The sequence below is a fragment of the Salmo salar genome, chromosome ssa21, assembly GCF_905237065.1.
Source record: "Salmo salar chromosome ssa21, Ssal_v3.1, whole genome shotgun sequence".
NCBI lineage: Eukaryota > Metazoa > Chordata > Actinopteri > Salmoniformes > Salmonidae > Salmo > Salmo salar.
In genome coordinates this window covers 36,168,797-36,186,546 of record NC_059462.1, presented here as the reverse complement: position 1 = coordinate 36,186,546, position 17,750 = coordinate 36,168,797, and the positions used below count along the sequence as shown (strand labels likewise).

The window sequence follows — 17,750 nt, the reverse complement described above, 5'->3', positions numbered from 1 at the left end:
AAAAAATTGGTTCAGTTTATAAAATTACCAATGATATTATTGCAATAATAGTTGTGGAAAAAAACTGTTACCTTGAATTTCAACCTTGAGTATGGTTTCAACAGTTCCAAATTTGTTGGTCAATTGCACCTTGTATCTTCCAGCGTTTGTCTTGCGCTGTACATTCCTTATAACCAGATGAGTGTAACTCTCAGTGTTTTCAATTATCACGTTTTCAGAAGCGTTGAGAGGCTTCTTTGCATAGAACCACATGATTTGAGGAATTGGACGGCCAATGTAGACAACATGGAGACGAAGACTTGTTCCACACCCTGCAGTGTATTTCTCCTTCAATGGGAATCCAGGGTGGAAAGCAGGTGCAGCCTGCAAGCGCAGCTTGCCGCTGGACTCTGTTTCACCGGCTTCATTGACAGCTCTGCAAGTGTACATGCCCTCATCTTCCTGTTCATCTGTGGCCACTGTCAGTGAATGGTTGCGACCATCAGAACTCATCTTGTACTTGCGGCTCTGGATCAGCTCTTTGCCATATCTGTACCATCTGATTTCAGGAAGGGGACGTCCAATAATCTGGGATGTCAGAGTTCCTGATTCGCCAAGTTTTGTAATGACATCTGCCATGTCTTCCTTGAGACTAGGAGCCTCTCCCACTGTTGAAATATAATCAGAGAATTAACATTATTGAAAAGCAATGATGCATTGCACTGATGTTTATAATGTAAGGCACTTACAGTATCTTATGATAATTGACAATTAAAATATTACACCAACGTACAGCTCAATTTAGTCTTGATGCCCATGGCGGTCCTGCGAGGTCTACTCATTCCGGTTTCATTTTCTGCAAGGATTCTGAACTCGTACTCTGTAGCCTCCATCAGACCACCCATGGTGAACTGCCTGTCCTTGGAACGCTCCTTGTTGCATTTCTTCCAGGCACTTTCTCCTGCCTGTCTAAACTCAATCCAGTAACCCAGGATCTCTTTGCCACCATCACATTCTGGCCGCAGCCAGTGAATAGTGATAAAGTCTTTGGCAACAGAGATGATATCAATCTCACCTGGTTGACCGGGTTTGTCTATCCAAAGAGAGAGTTAACAATGAAATTGCAGTCATTCATCTTTTGAAGTACTGTATTATTTCTATATATTATTAAATGTATAATATAAAGACCTATTATATACTTACCAAATGGATCTTTGCATATAACATTTTCAGATACTGGTCCAGGTTCACTCTGACCAATGTCGTTTTGTGCCACGACACGGAAGAGGTATTCAGCATCAGGGATGAGTCCAGTGAGAGTGTACATTGTAGTGGTGATGTGTGTCTTGTTGTGACGCACCCACTTCTCTGTGGACACCTCTCTCCTCTCAACGTAATATCCTGTAATGCGGGCGCCACCATCATCCTTTGGTCTGCCCCAAGATAGAGCAACAGTGCTCTTTGTGACATCCATAACTTCTGGTGGGTTGATTGGAGGTTCTGGAGGAGCTGTTGTATACAAAAAATAATTGCATAATTGTAAATAGAAGAAGTGAGGAATTATAACTAACACAATAATACATTTCACATTTGCAGAAAAATAATTATGAATATTAAAAACAATACTTACACAGGGGTGTCTTTGGAGTGACACATTCATCTGATTTGAGAGATCTGCTCACACCAAATTGGTTTTCAGCAGTGATCTTGAAGTGGTAATCAACATTCTCCTTCAGTCCCTTGACCACCAGAGCTGTGTCCACCACTCTTGAGTCCACAGTGTACCATGCTACCTTTGATACCTCACGCCTTTCAACGATGTAACCCAGGATATCAGAGCCACCGTCTTGAGAGGGAGGTCTCCAGCTGACTCTTACGGAGCGAGCCTGGATATCATCAAATTCAAGAGGACCTTCAGGTGTGTCTGGACGTCCAATCACTTTAACATTGATGTAGACAGCCTTCCTGCCACATTTGTTCTCCAGCACCAGGTCATATGTTCCGGTGTCATCTCTGTGGGCTTCTTTGATCACAAGTTCAGTGATATCATCATTGGTGGCGATCATAGCTCGGTGAGAGACATCTCGGCCTTCCTTTGTCCACTTGCAGATAGGGACTGGTTTACCCTTGATTGGCACAGACAGCCTGATGACTCCTCCTTGTCTGACCACATAGCCTTCCTCGTATTTGGGGTCCAGTTCGTAATCAGGATAGTCTGAAATGAATCATACAGACATCGTTAGGTTAGTTAAAATTTGACACAAGCTTCAAAAGCAAAATACAAAATACAGCTCTTCATGGCACTCTAAACACATATTTAATCCCTTACCAAGCATTTCTGTAACCTTGACGATTCCTGGGATCTCGACTGGCTCTCCAGGTCCACCAGCGTTGCAGGCCATCACACGGAACTTGTACTCAGCTCCCTGAGGCATGTGTGTCAGAGTGTATTCACAGATCTTTATGGGTGTCGTGTTGCACATTGTCCATTCCACCTGGTCCACCTTCTGCATCTCAATCAGGTAACCAGTGACGACGGAACCACCCTCTTCCTCAGGAGGACTCCAAGCCAGAGACACAGACGTTCTGGTGGTGTCTGTAACCATGGGGAACTGTGGTGTGCTAGGAGGCTCTGTTTAGATAAAGACAACAAATAGAATAGTTGTGGTTATGCATACATCTTTGAAAATGGGTGCTAAGTTCCAGGGGAATTGGACACATGGATAATTGAGCTGAATTACACATTGCAAAATAGTAAGACATAATAATTACATAATTGACTATCTATTCGAATGTTGGGCATGACAAACAAGGTAGAGGATTACAGATACATACCAATGGGATCCATGGCGATAGCTGGTTTAGATGCCATACTGGGTTTGCTCGAGCCTCTTGAGTTCAGCGCGATCACACGGAACTCATACTCATTGCCTTCGCACAGACCAGATGATCTGTATCTGGTCATGGTGACTGGGTTCTTAACGATGCTCATCCACCTTTCAGATCTGACCTCTTTGCGCTCAATTATGTATCCAGACACCTGGGACCCTCCATCTTCTTCTGGTGACTGCCATGTGATGGTCATTCCTTCATGAGTCACATCCAGTACATCAGGTCTGTTTGGTGCACTGGGTACGGCTGTAGAGAGATTAGAGATTTCACATTAGATCAGTTATGCCCACCATCATCTCGTTCCTTTAACTTCATCAAAACTGGGCCTCCCGAGTGGCGTAGCATTCTAAGGCACTGCATCGCAGTGCTAGAGGCGTCACTACAGACCCGGGTTCAATCCCAGGCTGTGTCACAGCCGGCTGTGACTGGGAGACCCATGACGCAGTGCAAAATTGTCCGGGTTAGGGGAGGGTTTGGCCGGCTGTGACACAGCCTGGGGTTGAACCCGGGTCTGTAGTGACTGCTATGCCACTCGTGCTCTAGTGACTCCTTGTGGCGGGCCGGGCACATGCATGCTGATTTCGGTCGCCAGTTGTACGGTGTTTCCTCTGACACATTGGTGTGGCTGGCTACCGGGTTAAGCGAGCAATGTGTTAAGAAGCAGTGTGGCTTGGCAGGGTCGTGTTTCGGAGGATGCATGGCTCTCGAACTTCGCCTCTCCCGAGTCCGTACGGGAGTTGGAGAGATGGGACAAGACTGTAACTACCAATTGGATATCATGAAAAAGGGGTATAAATAAAAACTTCATCAAAACTAAGTCCACAAATTTGGCCACTTTTCTCACTGTTTTGGTGTTTAAATCATAGTGTATAATACATATTGTCAAAAGGTGTGTTTTATGATTTATGATGACTTACTCTTGAGACTCTTGCATTCAACAACTTCAGACTGCAAGAATCCTCCAATGCCGAAGCGGTTGGTTGCAGCCACACGGAACACGTACTCAGTTCCCTCAGACAGTCTGGTGAACTTGAATGTGGGTCTTGTGACAGATTCGGACACTGGTAGCCATCCGGGGCGGTGAGCGTCACGCTGCTCAACAACATAGCCACTGACGTTGGCACCGCCATCCTTCTCTGGTAGCTCCCAGCTGACCGTTACCGATGTGGCATCAACAGCATCAACTGTGATTGGTCCAGTAGGTATTCCAGGTTTATCTAGATAGAAATAAGCAGACGGTTAGTACTTCAAATTTTCCAATACATGACACAGTAATAAAAACATAAGAACGCACAAACACAAGTATGGAAGCTTACAAGAACACACACACTTACCAAGAATGATAACTTTGAGTATCTCTGTTGCAGTTCCTATGGAATTCTTCACTTGAAGAGTGTAGCTTCCAGTGTCATCAATGGTTGTCTCACGCACAGTCAGTTTGGTGTATTTTCCATTAGACTCAATCTTAACCCGGTCAAGACTATCCTTCATCTTAGCACCATTGAAGGACCAGCTGCAAACTGGAGCAGGTTGGGCTTTTATAGGAATATTGATGTTGATTGGTTTGCCGGCTGGCACATGGACAATCTTCTGTGGAATGCCGGTCAGATCAATATAGGGCGCCACTGTAAAAGGAAAGATGGTTTTTGAAAAAATTAGAACATCTCGAAGATGTATCAAACCTTTCATATTTTAAATAGATTAACTGCCATGTGTATCAGATAAGATTCAGAATATAACATACGTAGTTGTTCCTGAATGATCACAGATCCTGTAATCTCCCTAGGCTCGCTGAGTCCTCTGCTGTTTGTAGCTCTGATTCTGAAGAGATAAGTCTCCTTCTCTGTCAGACCAGTGACGGTGTGCTGGGATATGGACTGTTTCACGGTGGCCACTGTACTCCATCTTTCTGATCCAACGATGTTAGCTTCAATGACGTAGCCCGTCAGTCTGCTTCCACCATCGTGAAGAGGTCTTTCCCAGTTCAGGATTGCTGAGGTCTTGCCGATATCCACAATGTGCAGATCCTGAGGAAGGCTGGGAACTTCACAGACCAACACTGATTCAGGGATTTCACATGGTTCTCCTACACCATATATGTTCTCTGGTAACACTCTGAAGAAGTAGTGTACTGATTCCTCCAGGCCAGTGATTCTGAACAAGGTCTTCCTGCATTCTGTTGTAACTGTCTTGTAGGATTTCATTGAAGCTTCACGTTTCTCAATGATGTAGTTGTTCACAGGGGCTCCACCATCAATACTTGGTACATCCCATGTGATGACGACAGACTCCTTTGTGTAGTCTTTGACTCTAACTGAACCGGGTGGTCCAGGAGTGTCTGGAAAATACAGAAAGGATTAACTGACTGTTCACAGCACAGAGATCATATAATTCACTATTCTTTAAATAATGATATGTCTTACAGATAGTTCTTAATCATTTAACCATCTTAAGTATGACAACGTAACCGCATAACATACCATAAACTTTGACGAGAATGGTTGCTGACTTCTTGCCAGATGGATTTTCAGCCTCAATGGTGTATTTGCCAGAATCGTAACGATGGACCTTCTCAACGATCAGTTGAGTGTAACTGTCAGTTGTATCAATGAACCCACGGCTCTGCAGGTCAATGCCAGGTTTCCTCCAGGTCAATACTGGTGCAGGTCTTCCAGTCACATTGACAAACAGCCTCAGAGTGTTACCAGCTCTCAGACACACAGTCTTCTTCAGATCATCAGGAAGATCAAGATCAGGGATTGCTGTTGGGACCAAAATGACAGCATATTAACAACATATGTATAAAAACTGTAAAAGTGTAAAGGAGTGGCTGGGTTTCAGTGTAGACATTGGTATAAACGGCAGTTGTACCAAGTTACCATTTACACTACTAATGCTGCCATTGTGAAGTATTGACAGTAAAAGCATAAAAACAAACTTACAAAGTTTCTCAACCGGCTCAATTTCCACACTTGGTTCGCTGAATTCCCCAGTGCCATTACTATTGACTCCTGCGACACGGAAGCTGTACTTCTTGTTGCTTTGAAGTCCAGCGGCAACAAACAAATTGGTCTTCAGAGTCTTCTGAGTGGCCCTGTACCACTGCTCGCTTCCTTCCTCAAGCACCTCCACCACGTAGCCAACAACATCAGCACCACCATCATACATTGGTCTGGTCCACTGCAAGCTAATGGTATGCTTGGTGGAATCTATCACACGTGGAATCGAAGGAGGGGCTGGAGTGTCTGGAATCGGTAAAGACAAAATACAGTATGGGTTATTCAACAGCAGTAGTTTTTCAGTGTTTCAAAAATCAACCATAAGTCAATTTTTAGAAACAAAAACGGTAAGATTATAAAGACGGACCTCATCTGTATAAACAAAGGGGTATGGTTACTAAAATCTAAGACAATGACTGTTTGATCACTTACATGTTGGCTCTCTACAGTAGGCATACTGAGAGGCTTCACTGGGCTGGCTGTTTCCAGCTGTGTTCACGGCTGTAACACGGAACTGGTAGTCACTGCCTTCCAGCAGACCAGAGATCTTCAGGCGGATGTCGTAGATGGTAAAGGTCTTATTGACCCTGGTCCATCTGGAGCTGCTCTTCTCACGTTTGTCCACCAGGTAATTCTTGATCTCACTTCCACCATCACTCTCAGGTTTCATCCATTCAATGATGACGTGCTCTTTTCCTACAGCCATGACTTCTGGTGCTCCAGGTTGTGATGGGATAGCTGCAATGATATAGGAAAAGAAATCATGTTTAATAAGGGGTTTGCCTTAGAATCAGACTAAAATTGTTTTGAATCTACTAAAATGAGATGGCCACTGGATGCACACTTACTGTATGCGTTTCTGGCGATGACAGGCTCGGACTCCAAGGGCACACCAGGTCCGAACTTGTTGACTCCTCTGACACGGAAGACGTACTCGTTGTTCTTGATCAGTTTGGAGCTGACACAAGACAGAGTCTTGCACTCAGTCTCCATGATTACCCAGTTGAGTCTGCTGGTCTCACGCCTATCAACAATGTAATGAGTAACCAGATCTCCACCATCCTCCAGAGGCATCTTCCAAGACACAGTGCACTTCTCCTCTGTCACCCTGGTGATTGTGATCTTGTCCTCTGGAGGCCCTGGTGTATCTGGAAATACAAAGTGAAACATACAAATGTGTTATTATGGTAATAGTCAGTGTAAGAAGACATTTTGTTGAACTCCAATTTGTTTCCATGTTCTTACCGAGTACTTTAACATTGACAGCCACTGTCTTGGTTCCACTGGCGTTCTTCGCGGTCAGAACATATCTTCCAGTGTCATTTCTGTTGCAGGACTTGATGATGGCCATGGCCCTTGAACTGGTGTATGTCAGGGAGTATTTCTCTCCCAGCTCCAGGACCTTGTCACCCTTGGCCCACCATACTATGGGTTCGGGTTTACCACCAACTACACCATCAAGGACCAGGTCTGACCCAGCCCGGATAGTGACGTGCTCTCCAACAAGAGAGCTGTCAAGTTCAGCCTTGGGAGGAGCTATAGACAAAAATAAAATATAAATCATAAAAAAGAAATGTGGTGAAATGTACGTTTATCTACGAGTAAATGTAACAGTCACTTAACAGTATCTAACAGTAACTTACTGTATTCATCCTTGCATGTGATCGGTCCTGTTGTTTCAGATGGTGCACTGTGAACTCCGGCTCCATTTCTGGCAATGACACGGAATTCAAAGATTTCTCCTTCACCCAGTCCTCTGACTGTGAAGTGAGTCTCCGTGATGGTGGTGTAGTTGCACTTCAACCAGTGGGCATCATCCCACTCATCATCACTCCATGGCTTGCGCTCCACGACGTATCCGACAATCTTGCTGCCACCATCATTGAATGGTATACCCCATGCAATAGTTGCTGAGGACCTTGTGACATCAGTCACCTCTGGTTTACCAGGAGGATCTACATGGAAACAGAATAAGAATGTGCAATCAGCAGAAAGGTCAAATGTCAACATGGATCAAAGAGACTAGTAATATTTAGAAAAATGTCCTTTGAATATTGCACTTACCGACTGGGTTCAAAGCCACTACTGGTCTTGAGGCCTCACTGGCTTTGCTGAGACCAGAAATATTCATTGCATAAACTCTGAACTGGTACTCCAGGCCCTCAATGAGACTGGAGACTTTGAATTGGGTATCCAGGCATGGGAGCTTGTTCTCCCTGACCCAAAGAATGGTGTTTCTCTCCTTCTTCTCTATCCAGTATCCAGTCACCTTGCTGCCGCCATCAGCATATGGCAGATCCCACTTGATCCCAATAGCAGTAGCAGATACTGTCACCACATCTGGGCGAGTTGGTGGACTTGGTGGAACTGATATTGAGAATAAGATAAAAACAATTCATCATTAGTGTCTTTTTCAAACTATTACAGCAAATGTAAATTGATTTAACACATGTAGGTACATAGAACTTACCGAATGGATGCTCAATGACAACAGCTGAGGATTCAATGGACCTGCTCACGCCATACTTGCTCTCAGCAGAGACACGGAAGGTGTACTCCATGTATTTGGTCAGATGGCTGACTTTGATCGTGGTGCGTTTACAACTTGAGTTCACCACTTGCCAGGATGTAGATCCAGATTCACGTTTCTCAATGATGTAGTTGTCTATATCCGTTCCACCGTCATCCTCTGGTGCTGTCCAAGCCAATGAACAGCCTTCTGATGACACTGCAGAGATTTCAATGGGTCCTACTGGGGGAGTGGGTCTTCCAACAACGTTGACAGTAACAGCAAATGTCTTTGCTCCGGCGGCATTGTCCAGAGTGAGGTAGTATTTTCCACTGTCTGCTCTCTTGCTGTCTTTTACCACCAGGGTGGTCTTTTCTGTGGTAGTCTTGATGATCACTCGATCAGTCTCTTTTAGCTTCATCTCCTCCAGTTTCCAGGTGGCCTTTGGAGCTGGTCTGCCACTGATGGGGATATCAATGGTGAATGCATCGTGAGTCTTGCATGTGATGAGCTGGTTGGTTATGCCACTGAGATCTGCTGTGGGCTCAATCTTAGGCTCCTTGATGACAACGGATGCTAAGGCATCTCTTGGGACACTGATACCAGCCTCATTGATAGCCTTGACGCGGAAGTCATATTCTGTGTTCTCAATCAAGCCCTCAATGACTAACTTCAGGAGTTTGGTTTGACCGCCAACAACCCAGCGATCAGAGCCCTTTGCTTTGGCTTCAGCAATGTAACCTGTGATGCGGCTGCCACCGTCGTGTTCAGGTTTCAGCCAGGCCAAGATAGCAGTGGAATTAGTAGTGTCAATGACGTCAAGACTCTTGGGTGGAGCAGGCACCTCAGTTGCAGTAATTGGTTCAGTCATCTCACAGGGTTCTCCCCTGCCATACATATTTTCAGCGATGACTCTGAACAGGTAAGGCACACCTATGCCTAGGTTGGTCATTCTGATCATTTGACGTGAAGATTTTTCGCTGACTGACTTCCAGCTGAGACGACTAGCCTCACGCTTTTCTACGATGTAGTGCTGAATGCGGGCTCCGCCGTCGTTGGCTGGAGCGTCCCACAGCATTGTCAGAGCTCCTCTGGTCACATCCTTGAAGCTGATAGCTCCTGGAGGTCCAGGTGTATCAAGCACCTTCACGGTAAATGTGATAGATTTGCGGCCACCGTTGTTCTCAAGAGATAAGGTATATTTTCCAGAGTCATATCTGGTACAGCTCTCAATGGTCAAGGTACTGTATGTGTCAGTTGTGTTGACGTCTGTCATAATACCAAGTTCTCCACTTGCCTTGGTCCATGTAGCCAGCGGAGCTGGTTTACCACAGAAGGCAATATGAAGAGTGACGGTGGCCCCGTTCTTCACAACGTGTGTCTGTTTGAAGTCTGCATCAAGGGTGATTTCTGGTGACGTCAGTCTATCAACAGCTTGCACTGGATTAGGAATTGCACATGCTTCTCCTTTTCCAGACCCATTCACTGCGCGCACACGGAACCTATATTCCTCACCAGCCGTTAAACCTTTAGCTGTGTATGTTGTGTTGATGCAAGTTGTTCTATTGACTTGGTGCCATTCATTAAGGCTTGCCTTGCACATCTCAATGATGTAGCCAATTATCTCCATTCCACCGTCGAACACAGGCTTGATCCATTCCAGGGTGACAGATGACTTTGTGGAGTCGGTGACCTTCACCAGTGAAGGAGCACTTGGTGCGCTTGTTGGCTCTCTGCACTTGAAGAGTCTTGATGTGCTGCTTGCTGGTCCAATTCCGGCACCATTTTCAGCCATGACACGGAATTCATATTCATTACCTTCGGTCAGGTGTGTCACTCTGTGTCTGAGCTCAGTGATTGGTCTTTTGGATGAAACCTTCACCCATTGCAAACTCTTCTTCTCACGTCTCTCCAGGATGTAGCGCTTGATCTCATTTCCACCATCTGATCTGGGTCTTGTCCAGCCTATTGTGATGGTGTCTCCAGTCACATTTGTGGCGTCTGGTGTTCCTGGGGCTTCTGGAACGGCTGTGAAACAAAACAACATTTGTTTGTGTTAGTTAAACATAATAATTGAAGTTAATAGCAAATAAGTATACATGTCAGTGATCACTTTACAAGTTGTTGGTTGGTGGGACTTACTGAATTGCATCTGTGCAATGAATGAATCAGAGTCAAGAGGACGTCCAACTCCGAACTTGTTGACAGCAGAGATACGGAACTGGTACTCGTTTCCCTTGATCAGCTTGGTGGCGTTGAATGAACAAGCTTCACACTTGCTTGTCACCATTGCCCAGGAGATCCTAGATGTTTCTCTCTTCTCCACCGTATAATAGAGGATTGCAGCACATCCATCGTTCTCTGGCGGGTTCCACCAGACAGTTGCCTTTTCTGCAGTGATACCAGTGAAACGCACTGGTCCCTCAGGTGGTCCAGGGGTATCTGAAGAAAGCATACATTGTTAATGGTTAAGCATGAATCCATCCACTTAAATAATTTCCATCACAATTTGAGAGACAATAAAGAATGTAACAATCTACTGTATCTATAAACCAACCTGAGACTCTGATGTTGACACTCTCTGTCTTTGTTCCAGAGCTGTTCTTGGCTTCCACCATGTACACTCCGCGGTGGTCGCGATCAGCATCTCTGATGAAAAGGCTGCTGGAGCCGATGTTAGTTGTGATATCAATCAACATCTTCTTGTCGATCTCTTTACCGTTCTTGTACCATATGACCTGAGGCACTGGTCGTCCAGTGATACTGCAGTTCAGTTTGATGTTTTCACCAGCCTTGTACACAAGAGCAGTATCAGCACTGAACTCAATGTCGGGAGAAACTAAACAGAGAGAGACACAAAAACATACAATTAATGCTATATTTAATCACATAGAGACAAACTTAGACAGGTTGCATAATGTACTGTATAATGTATATTTAATATAATGTATAATTACCACTTTCATCTTTGGTCATGACATAGCCAGAGGACTGCGAGGGTGGACTGACTGTGCCGACAGCATTTCTGGCAATCACTCTGAATTCATAGCGATCACCAGCAGAAAGCCCGGTGATGGTGAATTGCAAATCACTAATGTCTGTGAAGTTGCATCTCAACCATTTGCCTCTGCCTTGGCGTCGCTCCACACTGTACGCCACAATCTTAAAGCCTCCATCTTTCTTGGGTGTATCCCATTTAAGTGTGACGGTGTCTCTTGTGACATCAATGACATTAGGAGTACCAGGTGGATCTAAGGGGGAAGTGAAAGGTCAGGTTGCTAAATGTGTAAAGTGTTTATTCATAAAGTTAGCACATTCATGATAGCACACTGTTCATTGTGGAAAAATCCAACAAGGTAACACTTTACTATAGCCCCTATTATGTATGCATTCATAAAGCCTTTATAACAGCTACATTATAACATCTGTCATAGACAGTCATAAACATTGTGTACTCACCAACTGGGGAGATTGCAAGGGCATGTTTGCTCTGTTCACTGACAGGACTCAGGCCGGCATTATTCTCTGCATAGACTCTGAAGGAATACTCCAGCCCTTCAATCAGCTGAATGATTCTGTAGTCACGGGCAGATATTATGCTGGAATTGACCTTGGTCCACAGAAGGCTATTTCTGTCCTTCTTTTCAACATGGTAGCCAGTGATTGGTGAGCCACCATCAAAGCTGGGTGCTTCCCATTGGATAGTCATGCCATCACTGGTAATGTTGTACGTGACTGGTTTTCCTGGTGCACCTGGTGGCATGTACTGGTGTTGAGCGATCACGTCTGGTGAATTCAAAGGATCGCTCACTCCATATTTGTTCTCTGCACGCACTCTAAACTGGTACTCTGTGCCCTTGACAAGGTTGGGTATCTTGAACGTTGTCCTCACCACACTAGAGCAAACCATTTTCCAGTTAGCCTGGGACGTCTCTCGTTTCTCCACACTGTAGCAAGTGATGTCTCCACCTCCATTGTCCTGTGGTTCATCCCAAGATATAATGATGCCCTGTGCTTTGATTTCGTCGAATCGGACCGGTCCAACTGGCACCGAGGGGGGTCCGAGAGTGATCACATTGATATCAAAGAAGTTCTTGATAAGCTTGTTGTCCAGAACCAATGTGTATAGGCCTGCATTCTCTTTCTTTGCACTTCTGACTGTTATAGACACTTTGTTGTCTGTTTCACGGAAGCGAATCTGTTCACTTTCTTTCAAGGGAATGTTTTCCTTCATCCATCCAACGGATGGTTTTGGTTTACCCTTAAATGGCAACTCAATATGGATGTTTTGACCGACGCGAACAAAGAGTTCGCCATTTGGATAATCTATCATGTTGGCCTCAGGTGGAATAATAAACTCCTTTACTGTTATGGGCCCAATCTGAGAGAAGTCACTGTTGCCATTCTCATTCTTAGAAAACACTCTAAAGTCTACAACAGAGTTTTCCTTCAGGTTTTTAACTTCACATGTGCAACGTTTGCATGTTGTAGCAACAGTCCAGGTTTCTTCCTCTTTAGTTTTTGTCTCAATGACATAGTCTGAAATGTAGCTACCACCATCATGGTCGGGCTTGGTCCAGTGAAGAGTCACTGATGTCTTAGTAGCGTCTGTCATGACCAGCTCTTTGACTGGTCCGGGGGTCTCAGTGGCCCTGACTGGCTCTGCAGTCTCACATGTATCACCAGTACCATACTCATTCTCAGCAGACACTCTAAAGAAGTAGGCGATTTCATCCGACAGACCGTCGATCTTGTATGATGTGTTGGGGCATTCTGATGACACGACTGTATACGCTCTGTTGTTAGCGTCTTTCTTCTCCACAATGTAGTTGGTGATTGGGGAACCACCGTCGATTAGAGGAGCATCCCAGCTCAGGGTCAACTTGCCTCTGGTTACATTCTTGATGATCAGTTTCTGGCAAGTGGATGGGGTGTCAAGAACCTTGACAGACACAGTGATGAACTTGGACTCTCCAACACCATTCTCAATCTCCAGGTAGTATTTGCCGCAGTCGTCGCGGGTGACCTTTGGAATGACAAGAATTGTTGTACGTTCTGTGCTGGTGATAGTGTATCTTGCATCACTGGCCATGTTCTTGTCATGTCTTCTCCATGTACAGTTTGGTGTAGGTCTGCCCTTCAGTGGAATAAACACCTCAATATCCCTTCCTGCCTTGGCAGTGTATTGAGTTGTCATGGGAACATCCAAATTGAGATCGGCTTCCTCTGTTAGACAGATAGGGAAAGATAGAAAAATAGGTAAGAGATTTGTTACTACTGCAATAAGTAATAAAATGTTGTGAATATTTTATTACGAACCAAGAATATCCTTGGATTGAACAGGCTGGTACATCTCGATTGGTTGACTGGGTCCCAGACAGTTGACTGCAGATACACGGAAGAAGTAATAGGTTCCTGGTTTCAGGTGATTCACAACATACTCTGTTGTCCTCACTTCTCCATTGTGGCTGATGACAGCCCATTCCCTTTCTTCAGAGTTCATCTGCTCAACAATGTAGCTGGTAATCTCACTGCCACCATCATACACTGGCGCCACCCAGCCCAGGGTGATGGATGTTTTGGTGGAGTCGACTACTCTGAGTTTGGTTGGTTCACCTGGTAGGTCTAGAATTAGGAATAAATTGTCAAATGTAAGAGAAACAAAATGAACAAGTAGTTGAGGAAACATGAAACTTTCTATGTTCTGACTTTAAGTTGCTCAGGATAAGAGCAATAACAAAAATGCAAATGTAAGTATTGCAATGAGGAGAATCACTTACCAACTGCATCAGCAGCTTTGAAGAGGTCAGACTCTTTGGAGTATGGACCAGCTCCAGCCTTGTTAACGGCACATACACGATACTGATAGTCCTTTCCAGTGAGCAGGTTGCTGACTTTCTGTCTTGTGTCACGAATGGTGTCTTTGATAACCTTGAACCAACGCAAGCTTGTCTTCTCTCGTTTTTCCAGGTAATATCCATCTATGTCACTTCCGCCATCAATTCCAGGTCTTTCCCATACCACCGTCATTGAAGAGTGTGTGATCATGGTTACTTGAGGCTTGGAAGGTTGACTCGGAGGAACTGCAAAAGAATATAAGCATGTTGGGACCATAATACAATATGTTCAGGTAGCTGGACAGATGCTGTTTGTTTTATCCTTACCAAATGCATTCTTTGCCTCTACGGGTTCAGATTCCAGTGGGTCTCCAACTCCATATTTGTTAACTCCCCGGACACGGAAGATGTACTCATTGCCTTTGATCAGTCTTGGGACATTCACGATACATTCCGCCCAATTCTCAGAGATAATGGACCATTGAATTCTGCTGGCCTCCCGTTTCTCCACAATGTAGTGGGTGACCATTGCACCACCCTCATCCTCAGGAGGATCCCACATGATGGTGATACTGTTAGCAGTAACCTTCTTGAGCTGAATCTCGCCAGGTGGTGGTCCAGGTTTATCTAATAATGACAGAACATTAGACATTTGTTTTCTCACTTTGCTCAATCGCACATTAATTGTTTTGGTTATTTGCTAATTAGACATACTTTGTATTGAGTAATTTTCCGTATGGTTTTCAATACCACCTCTGGAATGCACTCACAGACCACCTGAAGCCAATACAGACTCTTGGCTCCTTTAATAATACTGTGTCAGTTTCCCTGTCTAGATGTTTGCTGTTTTTATTTATTTTAATGCATTCACTGCACATTATAAATTCAATGTATTATTATTATTAAATATAGGTACCAAAATAAAAAGGATAAGGAGCAATACACACCAAGAATTTGTACTCTGACGTAAGCATATGCTGAGCCCAAAGAGTTCTTCAGTCTCATCTCATATGTTCCAGAGTTGAGACGTGTGGTATCTCTGATGATAAGAGTGGAACTATCAGCAGCGTTGTTCTGTACCAGCTGAGCCTGGGCCCTGGGGTCAAGTTCCTTTCCATCCTTGTACCACTCAATTGTAGGCGCTGGTTTGGCAATGATTCCAAATCTAAGCTCGACAGTGGTTCCAGCTTTGTGTTTCACAACCTCGCGATATTCATCAGGAATTTCAATCTCAGGGGCACCTATGAGATAACACATAAGAGACATTACATTAATTAATAGTTCAATTAAATGTTAAATTCCTACTTTTATCATGTTTGGAACATAACCCACCATATGTATCCACGCAAGTTGCAGGGCCTGCAATGATGGATGGATTGCTAACAGATCCAACTGCATTCTTTGCCATGACTCTGAATTCATAGGTCTCATCCTGAGTAAGTCCTGTCACAGTATAATGTGTTTCGGAAACGTTGGTCAAGTTGGCCTTCGTCCATCTGTCTTTCTCACTCTCTTTCTTCTCAATCAGGTATCCTGAGATCTTGCTACCGCCATCATAATTGGGCTTTTGCCATGCGATGCTGATGGAAGTCTTTGTGATGTCAGTGATCCTGACATTGGTTGGAGCCTCTGCAAAAAATAGATGTGGAGGTTCAGATACAGTAGTTGATTTGTAAAGTTTAGAGGTCACACAATGGTATTCAATCACAAAACGAGAGTATCCAAGTCGACTTACCGCAAGCATCAATTGCAAGTACTGCGTCTGAGATCTTGCTGACTGGACTGCATCCAGCTGCGTTTTCTGCAACGATCCTGAACTCATAGATGAGGCCGGCAGCAATGTTTGGCACCTTGTAGTGTGTGGCACGGATAACAGTCTTGTTAACCTTCTGCCAACAGATGCTGTTTCTATCCTTTATCTCGAGGTGGTATCCAAAAACATGGCTTCCTCCGTTGGAGGCTGGCTCCTTCCAGGCCACAGTGATGCTCTCTCTGGTTACAGATGTAACCATAGGAGCTGATGGAGCTACAGGGACGGCTAAAATGAAAGAAAATAACATTTAGTATATTCTGTAAAGAAAAATACATATGCACATCTATATATGAAGTACAAACATAAAATATTCAATAATAGAGTAGTATAAATCTCACTGTAGGGCAGATCCACTCTGACGGTTGGAGAGTCGATGTGCTCACTGATGCCGTAGCGATTCTCAGCCCTGATTCTGAACTGGTACTCCAGTCCTGTTGTAAGCTTCATGATTTTCATGGTGCATCTTGCGACAGCCGAGGAGACCTCAGTCCAGTTGGCGTTGGTTGTTTCACGTTTGAGGATTATGTAATTTGAAATGACGCTTCCACCGTCATAACGAGGAGGAGACCACTTCAGACTCACACTGTCCTCTGTCACATCAGTCATTTCAACAGGACCAACTGGGGCGCTTGGTCTATCCAGGACCACAATGTTAATGAAAGACTTGGTGGTTCCACTTGTGTTGGAGGCACAGATGTCATACCTTCCTGAATCAATAGCAATGCTCTCACGGAGAGTAATGATGAGGTATTCAGGGGTTACTTCAGAGTTGAATCTCGTAGTTGACTTCAGTGCAACATCGTCCTTTGAAAGAGAAACCTTTGGCATAGGTCTACCAGTAAGTGGGATCTCACATTTCAGGTTTGATCCTGCTCTGACGTAGACTGTATTGTGAGGGAACTTCTTCATGTTGATCTCAGGAGGGTCTGTTGAAAGAATATGGAGAATTATTAAGACAAAATAATAATTATTATTTCATTGAAGATATCAAATCAAAATGCAATACTATAAGAAAATGTTTGTTTTTTAACCAGATTTACACACATAATATAGTACTACCCTGGATTATGCTCAGCAATTATCTACCCTTACTCATTTGTGATTTTTTATGTATTCTTTATTTAACTAGGCAAGTCAGTTAAGAACAAATTCTTATTTACAATGATGGACTAGGAACAGTGGGTTAACTGCCTTGTTCAGGGGCAGAACAGCACATTTTTACCTTGTCAGCTTGGGGATTTGATCTAGCAACCTTTCAGTTGCTGGCCCAATGCTCTAACCACTAGGATACCTGCCGCCCCAAATAAAATAAATACATTTAGGACTGGGGAAAAACTTACCATGCTGGTCTTTAACTGTTACAGGCAGAATCATGTCTTTAGCGTCACTGAATCCAGCGTGGTTTTCAGCACGAACTCTGAAGAAGTATTCAGCATTTTGCGTCAGGCCATAGACCACTAAGTGGGTGAACTTGGTGACACCAACTTTCACCCATTTATCCTGACCCTTCTCAAGAGCATCGATTTGGTAACTGGTGATTCTGCTACCTCCGTCTTGCTCAGGCTTGCCCCATGCAAGTGAAACACTTTCCTTGGTTATATCGCTGACTCCAAGTGATGCTGGTGGACTGGGTTTTTCTGAAATCAACAAACATTGAGATTTTAATAACACCATATGATAAAAAAAATATCTTAAATTAACATTTTGTTTTAGATTTCAAA

At 44.2% G+C, this 17,750-nt stretch overlaps 1 protein-coding gene across 1 annotated transcript in view; it reads right to left on the bottom strand.

Moving 5' to 3' along the window:
- LOC106582275 (titin) overlaps positions 1–17,750 on the bottom strand; it is a 186,521-nt gene that overhangs the window by 9,394 nt on the left and 159,377 nt on the right. Inside the window, exons 169-197 of the mRNA XM_014165183.2 lie at positions 17,370–17,666; positions 16,368–16,955; positions 15,952–16,254; positions 15,549–15,845; positions 15,164–15,457; positions 14,544–14,843; positions 14,160–14,462; positions 13,699–14,004; positions 11,839–13,605; positions 11,337–11,630; positions 10,937–11,218; positions 10,522–10,821; positions 8,341–10,407; positions 7,935–8,237; positions 7,514–7,825; positions 7,116–7,406; positions 6,719–7,018; positions 6,303–6,608; positions 5,814–6,116; positions 5,352–5,633; positions 4,616–5,209; positions 4,206–4,496; positions 3,789–4,088; positions 2,815–3,117; positions 2,309–2,611; positions 1,610–2,194; positions 1,183–1,488; positions 773–1,072; positions 72–647 (exon numbers count right to left, since the gene is read on the bottom strand). Of these exons, the coding sequence (XP_014020658.2) occupies positions 72–647; positions 773–1,072; positions 1,183–1,488; positions 1,610–2,194; positions 2,309–2,611; positions 2,815–3,117; positions 3,789–4,088; positions 4,206–4,496; positions 4,616–5,209; positions 5,352–5,633; positions 5,814–6,116; positions 6,303–6,608; positions 6,719–7,018; positions 7,116–7,406; positions 7,514–7,825; positions 7,935–8,237; positions 8,341–10,407; positions 10,522–10,821; positions 10,937–11,218; positions 11,337–11,630; positions 11,839–13,605; positions 13,699–14,004; positions 14,160–14,462; positions 14,544–14,843; positions 15,164–15,457; positions 15,549–15,845; positions 15,952–16,254; positions 16,368–16,955; positions 17,370–17,666 (13,053 nt within the window). The remainder of the gene's footprint in view (positions 1–71; positions 648–772; positions 1,073–1,182; positions 1,489–1,609; positions 2,195–2,308; positions 2,612–2,814; positions 3,118–3,788; positions 4,089–4,205; positions 4,497–4,615; positions 5,210–5,351; positions 5,634–5,813; positions 6,117–6,302; positions 6,609–6,718; positions 7,019–7,115; positions 7,407–7,513; positions 7,826–7,934; positions 8,238–8,340; positions 10,408–10,521; positions 10,822–10,936; positions 11,219–11,336; positions 11,631–11,838; positions 13,606–13,698; positions 14,005–14,159; positions 14,463–14,543; positions 14,844–15,163; positions 15,458–15,548; positions 15,846–15,951; positions 16,255–16,367; positions 16,956–17,369; positions 17,667–17,750) is intronic.